We start from the raw sequence: 8,335 nt of genomic DNA, 5'->3' as shown, positions 1-8,335 counted from the left end.
GTCCCATTGAGCACGGATCGGAACGCCGGATCGGATTTCTTACTATAATGAGCGTTCCGTTCTCTAGTTCCGTTCCGTAAAAGTTTCCTCTACCAGTCCCATGTAGCAAAAACGGAACGGATTTCTAATTATAAAATATATTTCACTCTTCAATTAAATATTTCAGAATATTCATGACAATGTTATCGGCAAGATAATTGCATAAATTATGTATATAATTAATTCTGTCGCGTCAAAATAACGAAATATTGACGAATTAATCATATTTATTTGCGACCGACGCGCCATTCCGTTCCGTTTTTGCTACATGGGACTGGTAGAGGAAACTTTTACGGAACGGAACTAAAGAACGGAACGCTCATTATAGTAAGAAATCCGATCCGGCGTTCCGATCCGTGCTCAATGGGACGACACCCTAAGTCTTATATATTAATATTACAAACTTAAAAAAAGTAGGAAAATTAATTGATTTTAAAATTATTTTTGAACTTTTTAAACAAGATTTGGATTATTTGTACACCTAATATTATAGGTTATATAAAATATAATTAGTTGACAATATTTTATATATATAATAAAAATACCACTTTTATTTATTTATATTGTCATATATTACCATATATATATATATATATATATATCCTATCTGTTTAAAAAATATATAAGAAAAGATGTCTTTTTATATAAAAATATTTTATTTTAAAATTTAGACTTGAAAATATATCTTTTTCTATATGTAGAGAGAGTTTTAGAGTATATTTTTGAATTATAATTCTAAATTATTGATTAAATAACAAAAGTTACTGAGATAATTTTCAAACTATAGTTCCAGTTTAGTAATTTTCAGTTTATATAGTAATTTTATTTTTTGTTGGTCAACCTGATTGCACATAAAAATCGCCTTGCAGGACATTGTCGAACAAAGATGGCGGCGAGTGACGGTGTACGACTCTTGTTTCTCGGAATTCTTTGTATTTTTCTTCTGGAACTATGCAACGGCGCCGCGACGGACATCGAATTGGACGCGAAAGCACAGCTGTTGCATCGACTCGACAGTCTTAATCTTCTACTCTACACTTTCCTATTAATTTTAACCGTTTTAACGATATGGATGTTCAAGCACCGTCGTTTGAGGTTCCTCCATGAAACTGGCCTAGCTGTCATCTATGGTGAGTCGTCTGCTATCAGTGATACCCGATATGTTGTTTCCTCGTATTATATTTAAAAATAAACATGATACAGTAAAAGGTTTAAGGAATTTAACGTTACTATCGTCATACTTATCACCATCATCCTTATTACATCGTTATCTCTATTATCACAATCTTTAATTATTGATGTATCTTCTGCATATAAAATGTTGAAAGTTTTGATCTTACGGATCGCACAAAAATATATTTTGGCAATAAAATATAAATCAAATATAGCCTGTTGTCATTAATGCAATATTATTCGTTTACAGAAGTAAGTGTTTCTTGCAATATTTATCAAAGATATATAAATATTTCAAAATCGTTTCCTTTGATAATCAGCTGGATATTATTGATATCAAACCGATATTTCAGATACAACAGCTCAATAAATTTTTCCTATTGCAGGCTTGATCATAGGAGCAATAATACGGTATGGTTTTACAACAAGTAGTACTATTCTTCATATGCCGGTAGTACCGGATAACAGCAGCAAGTACAATCAGTCTGTCCCACCGGACACACTATGGTTACGTTTCCCAGAGGATAAGGGTGGTGGTATTGTGAAAAACAAAACGTTTGCTTATTCGTTTCGTGGTGAAATTTATAAGGAAGATAATGAAATTGATTTGAAGGTGAATGAATTACTTGTGATGACTAAGCTGGTTTGAGAATAGTTGCTTATTTGATGACTTCTGAATATTATAAAGTTTCAATCACGTGAATAAGTTTAAAAAGCGTCATCGTACATTAAAATGATTGTTATTGCAATTTTTCTGGCAGGCAACATTTGACCCTGAAATATTCTTCAATATTATATTGCCTCCTATCATTTTCCACGCAGGGTATAGTTTAAAGCGTGTAAGTATGTTATAAAATTTAAAAAACAAGTAGCTGTATAAAATGTATAGCAATCAATTTTGATCTTTTTTTTTTATAACTGTTGCAGAAATATTTCTTTCGAAATTTGGGTGCCATTCTTATGTATGCTTTAATAGGAACCTCTATATCAGCCTTCTTTATTGGGTAAATATTTTCCTTAATGTGTGTTAATTAGCCCTTTCATGAGCATTTAAAGAAAAACGTCGTTAACAGACATCTTAGCATCTCGATATCTCGCAACGACGTTTCTCTTAAATGACTTGCTCTGTAATCTTTTATCTCTCTAATGAATTTAAATATGCAATACACAGAGCGTTGATGTACGCCTTCATACAATTAATACCGCATCTCTCCACGTCGTTCACATTTCTGGATACTCTATACTTCGGCGCTCTGATATCTCCCACGGATCCCTTGACAATAATATCCATTTTTAACGACTTACACGTAGACGTTAATCTATATGCCTTGGTATTCGGTGAGAGCGTGTTGAATGACGCGGTCGCCCTTGTACTTAGCGGGTACGTACATAAAATGTCTGAATGTCTTAAAAATCCAACAATATAGCAAATCCGATTTAACAAAGTGTGTATAATATTGTGAAAATGTAAATCTTAATTTTAGCTCGATACAAAACTACGCCGAGCGATACCAGTCAGGATCGGGCGGTTTCGAGACAGTGGCATTCTTCCAAGCATTCGGAGATTTTGTAGGAATATTTAGTCTGTCGCTTTTTATTGGTGCCACAATGGGATGCATTACAGCATTGTTAACGAAGTTCACCAGAGTACGAGACTTCCCTCTCTTAGAGTCGGCGTTGTTCGTCTTGATGTCTTACAGCACATTTTTAATCGCCGAAGCTTCTGACCTTACAGGTGACTCACAGTGCCAATAAACAATTTGTACACACATTAATCTTCAAATCTTGCGCGTTATCAGCAAAGCGTGCACCAACAAGATATCTCGTGATCTGTTCTTAACGTACGGTTTGCTAAACATGAGATATTTCCGTGAGCCATACGCAGTATATTAAATTGTTGCAAAAAAATCCGTATACATATATACATATGAATTAATTTTGTTATGAAAAAATATTACAGGCGTGGTCGCTGTTTTATTTTGCGGAATATGCCAGGCTCATTACACTTATAATAATTTGAGCCTGGACTCACGTCAACGTACGAAGCAGTTGTTCGAGTTGTTAAACTTTTTAGCCGAGAATTTCATATTCAGTTATATCGGCGTCTCGATGTTCACCTTCCCGAAGCACCACTTCGATCCTGGCTTCATCTTCGCAGGATTTGTATCCTTTACGTATTGCCCAATGTTGTTAAATGAAATTTTGAATATCAAACTCGATGAACCTTAACACCGCCTCAGCTGTGTGCGCTACTGGGTCGCGCGGCTAACGTTTACCCGTTGTCTTTCATTCTGAATCTGGCGCGAAAGCCGAAGATATCGTTGAACTATCAGCACATGCTGTTCTTCGCGGGATTACGCGGCGCTATGAGCTTCGCTCTCGCTATTAGAAACACTGTGTCGGACGCCAGGCAAGCTATGCTAACCACGACGAGCTTAATTGTGATATTGACGGTTATTTTGCAAGGTGGGGCGACGACACAATTCTTAAGCTGGTTCAATATTCCGTAAGTGATTTACTTAAGTGTGAGTTCAATCAATTGCAAGTAACTCCGTGTCTTTGTTGTCAGTCCTATATATAATATATTGTCTCGTCTTGTCGTTAAAATTTTTGTTAAATTTGTAGCGTCGGGGTAGACGAAGAGATAGAAGGTCTCTCTCACAATGGAACACGTAGTGTAAGTATTTTACAGACGAATGCGTCTTTCCTATTTTGTAGATTTAGTATAAAGTTAAGTGTAGATCATACGCGGAACAGACAATCCGACAAACTCTTGCAAACCCTTAATGTGTCATTGTTGTAGGATATTTTGGTTAAAACAGTCACATATTTTCATTCGTTGTAATGTCAGTGCTGCCATAGCATGCGAATGTATATTTATTCTTTATTCATACATTTCTTCCGTAATGGGAGCTACAATTTTGTTTTATAAGCTTTCGATTCAATTTCTTCGACTGCACGAGCTTCTTTGTTATTTTTTTTCAGTATGGTTTTCGTTATCCATTCTGTATGTTGACGAGTAGCTGAAGGACATTGAAATACGTACATTCATTAACCCACGCAAACGTGCTTAATACAGGACACGAGAATAATGATCTATAAATGAAGCATGTATATTTCATGACTAATGATAAAGGTAATTCCGGATACAAATTAAAGGAGCTATTAACAACATACGTTATTGTATGCAACTTTGCATTTGGGACAAGAAAAAAGGGGATTAAAGATATTGGAATGTTATTCTAATACGGTATTGCATTTATAAACAAATATTAGTTTAAATGTAATATATATTTTTATATATTACATTTATCTATACATTAAAAAGTTGGAGAACAAAGAAGACTTACGATCATACAGGATGGATAACCGATATATTGTTCACATTTCACAGTATAATTCTATGCAGGATGGATCGTTGTCAGGCGGTGGCGGCGGCGGCGGCGGCGGTGGCGGTGGTGGCGGTAGTGGCAGTGGCGGTGGTAGTGGCGGAGGCGGAGGCGGCGGCACAAAACCTAACGAAAAGGCGTTGCTCGCCAGAATTTGGGGCGATTTTGATACAAAGTATATGAAGCCCCTACTAACGCACTCTAGGCCTACGTTGTTAGAAACGTTGCCGGTTTGCTGTAGTCCGCTCGCGAGAATTCTTACGACAACGCAACAAATGACGCAGGTACGAAATTGTCCGCGGTTACTCACGTGAGTTATACATCCTGTTATCGCCCAAGGTTTCATCGTTGTGATGAGAAGTGTGATGTAAAAATATTTTCATAACAATATGAGAAATATCCTTTACCCGTATATAAAATAACGTAAGCTAAAGTAACGATTTTTTATACGCACCACAGGATGACGTCGCGAGAAAAGCCGACTCGGATTCCGACTTCTGTCTGGAAGATCGCGAAATGGAGCGACGGAGGACCAGTGTTCAGCCGGTGAGTTTTCATCAGCCTAATCTCAATTACACTGTTAATCCGTGCTATCAGCCTAACAGCACAGACGTTACTAACCCCGACGAACCCTATGTAATCCTCAATTTACACAGAAGGTAGAAATAGCCGCAAGTTTAATCATTATATCTAGATCTCCTCAAAGGAAGTCGTTGTTTCACGGTGAAAGTACACATTTCGTACTCGTTGACTCGCGACTGGAATTTCTGTTATAACTCTTATGTAACTACGCTTTACACGCGTTCGATTTTCTTACATCTAAACGCTAAATCTCGTACACACAAACACTTATGCCATATACACTTTTCGTTTTATATGAGAGTCTCTGCGAGTGACGGTCTACTAATATTTTTTTAATATATGTAAGAACTTATCCCCTTTTCTCCTATTTATTCCAAGTGTGGGCGTTTTAGTGTAAAACATCAATAGCCTATGGCTATATGTGTATACTATTGTAAATTATATTTTTACGTATACCCCATAAAAGGCGAGTTGCGAGAAACAAAACACATTTTACGTCTCTCTGGGATCTGAAGATACGAAAAAATGCGTGGAACATAATTTAGCCTTGGAATCGCTCGAATTGCGTTCTATGTATCTTTTTATATCTTTTAATCTAAGAAAGATATTCAGGCGTTTCGTTTCCGGTGATTCACTCTGTAATGTATAAATGATATAGACAATATGTAGAGGAAGTTTAATCGCGTAATTTACATAGATTCTTAATCGCAATCGCCTCTTTTTTATATTCACACCGGTCGTTTCAAATCCTTTCATATGAAATGAGTTTGACTGTCTACTGCATGTAAGACTAATATTTCTGAGTGATGCTATCTTTCTGATTTTCTGAATTAATCTCTTGAATGAATATGCGTCAGTGATAACGTAATCTTGCAAATAACAACAGGATTTGTAAATACACACATCTCAACAGATCCGTTTGTTGAGGAAAACACATGGAATGTATGTGTATCGCTGTTTATAAAACGCAAACTAACTTCTTCTCGCTTTATTGACCATACTAATACTGTAAATTAACAAAGCACGAAATATATAGATCGCAACGTCGCAATATTGCGAGTAACTATGAAAATTGCGTCTGTCTTTTCGTTCAAGTAGCTACAACCGCATCGTATACGCGAAACCGTTCTACATTCGGTCATTTATATAACAGACGCGTAAAGAATTAACACGAATGGATTTGTAAATGGATATAAATAAAATCGTGATGCGTGTGATATTTGTATTGTAACAAGAGAGAGAGGGAGAGGGAAAGAGAGAGAGAGAGAGAGAGAGAGAGTGTGAGAGTGAGAGTGAGAGAAAGAGGGGATGGGGAGAGAGGAAGAGAGAGTGAAAAAGAGATACGATAAGTTCTACTATAAATTAGAAAATTATATCCGAAAATTATGTTTAATGTAAAGACGACAAGTAAAGCTTCCAATCTATCTGATGCTTACGTGTCTTGCCTCTCTTTCGCAAACTCACAACGAGACATTTGCGGAGCGCACGTTTGACCGCGTTTTTTAAACGGTTTTTCTAGAGAGAGAAAAATGATGATGGTGATTCCGATTCTGATGATGATAATGACGATGATGATGACGAAGACCTCAGAATCATTGGAATGGAGGGATGTATTCCGTTACGAACGTTGTAACATTGTTCGGAAACATTGGACGAACGATAATCTGCGTGTGTACCTAAGACCTGATGAAAAAAAAAGAGCAAATTTGTCTCCTTAAATAATTGCAGCTTAGGTATATCGCGTCGTGTGATTTTCCGAAAGTATTAGCATACGAGTAGCGTTATGATATAGATAATTCTAGTGTTACTTCGTCTCTCTAAGATGTATACAGAATGTTTCCTGATATGCAATAATAAGCAACAATTCGGCAGATCAATTCAGAGCACGCGAAAGTGACGTGAAAAGTGATGAATATTTTATCTAATGTCATTTATTATATATTTCATTATATAGTTCATTAATATATTCATCCTTGCGTCTTATAGATTCGTCTGCTTTTACAGAGAACGTTCAAAGTGACCATTTGAAACTCGAATGTAATGATTTAAATGTATTATTATTTACCATTATCGTTAAAATTGTTAAAAGACAACAAATTATCCTTAGACGCGAGAGAGGAAGAACGTTGTAATTTGGAAACCGAGGCAAATGGAGGCGGAGGAGGAAACATTTCATCTTGCTTTGTACACTAAATACGTCTTAGAAATGTTTCTGGCATATCGGGAAACACGCTTTATATTTTTCTGTCTCGAAAACTACGTAACGAACAGTCTTTGCCAAACCTTCTTATGCGACATTTGAATCGAACATTAAACATAATTTTCACAAACTATTAGTGATCTTGAGAAGGTGTTGAGAGATGAATCGTTGCTGCTGTGATCTTTGAGTCCTTCTCTCATGAGACTTGTTATACAGATCGACTCGCCGGAAACGGAACACTTAAATATTTTTTTTTAGCGATTCTAAAATATATCAATCGCAATTTACATAGTTGCAGACATACTGACGTTTACTATACAGAATTCACTAGAATTAACTTTTTACCTTAAATATTTCCTTCTTTAATTTTAAATCTTTTGCAACTCAAAGTGCATTTTATTGCAATGTACAATTTAACTTGTCATACAAAAAATCTGCTTTTAGAAGGAAAAATATTTAAAGCTTATCACGTTCGCTTTTTTGAACTATTTAAATTGATTTCTACATACACATTTCTCTCTCTCCTCCCTCCCTCTCTCTGTCTCTGTTTTATGTTAATTTCTTAAGATATGTTCAAACTCATATTTCACACATAGTTTTCCGTTTCAAGCGATTCGCTACGTAATATTACGTTTACTTACAAACTGATATTTCTCGAGTATTTTTGCATGCTATTTAAAGACAATGGGCATTAATTACCTCGCAGTGCTACTACACTTATTTTTCTAATATGCATGCTGCAATGTAGCAAGTATTTCTATCCATGTTTTCATGATTATATTTTTCTTATTTTGATTTTGTATATTTTGATTTTATTTATTCACAGACGAGCGTAAGGAGCTCTGCACGTAGATTGCAGTTATGAAAACGTTTTTGGCCGTTAAGTTTATTTCGATTTATGTTTATACATACATCCATACACACATACATACATACATACATACATACATAC

The 8,335-nt window shown here is 35.7% G+C and overlaps 1 protein-coding gene across 6 annotated transcripts in view; it reads left to right on the top strand.

The window, feature by feature from the left end:
- The first annotated feature begins 917 nt into the window (after window positions 1–917).
- LOC116848608 (sodium/hydrogen exchanger 7) overlaps window positions 918–8,335 on the top strand; it is a 10,449-nt gene continuing 3,031 nt past the window's right edge. Inside the window, exons 1-12 of one of the 6 annotated variants that reach the window (XM_032824893.1) lie at window positions 918–1,169; window positions 1,599–1,825; window positions 1,974–2,051; window positions 2,140–2,216; window positions 2,384–2,593; window positions 2,697–2,947; window positions 3,173–3,375; window positions 3,453–3,718; window positions 3,838–3,889; window positions 4,607–4,885; window positions 5,061–5,147; window positions 8,210–8,335. In XM_032824893.1, the coding sequence (XP_032680784.1) occupies window positions 926–1,169; window positions 1,599–1,825; window positions 1,974–2,051; window positions 2,140–2,216; window positions 2,384–2,593; window positions 2,697–2,947; window positions 3,173–3,375; window positions 3,453–3,718; window positions 3,838–3,889; window positions 4,607–4,885; window positions 5,061–5,147; window positions 8,210–8,248 (2,013 nt within the window). In that variant the 5' untranslated portion in view covers window positions 918–925 and the 3' untranslated portion in view covers window positions 8,249–8,335. Of the gene's footprint in view, window positions 1,170–1,598; window positions 1,826–1,973; window positions 2,052–2,139; window positions 2,217–2,383; window positions 2,594–2,696; window positions 2,948–3,172; window positions 3,376–3,452; window positions 3,719–3,837; window positions 3,890–4,606; window positions 4,886–5,060; window positions 6,608–6,702 lie in introns of those variants that run through there. The other 5 variants (XM_032824890.1, XM_032824892.1, XM_032824894.1 and 2 more) reach the window with 5 other exon arrangements.

The sequence above is a fragment of the Odontomachus brunneus genome, unplaced genomic scaffold (assembly GCF_010583005.1).
Source record: "Odontomachus brunneus isolate Ranch 3 - 2012 unplaced genomic scaffold, Obru_v1 Obru_scaffold_097, whole genome shotgun sequence".
In the NCBI taxonomy this organism is placed as follows: Eukaryota; Metazoa; Arthropoda; class Insecta; order Hymenoptera; family Formicidae; genus Odontomachus; species Odontomachus brunneus.
The sequence above is the reverse complement of the archived record's forward strand: the minus strand, read 5'-3'. Positions and strand labels throughout refer to the sequence as shown.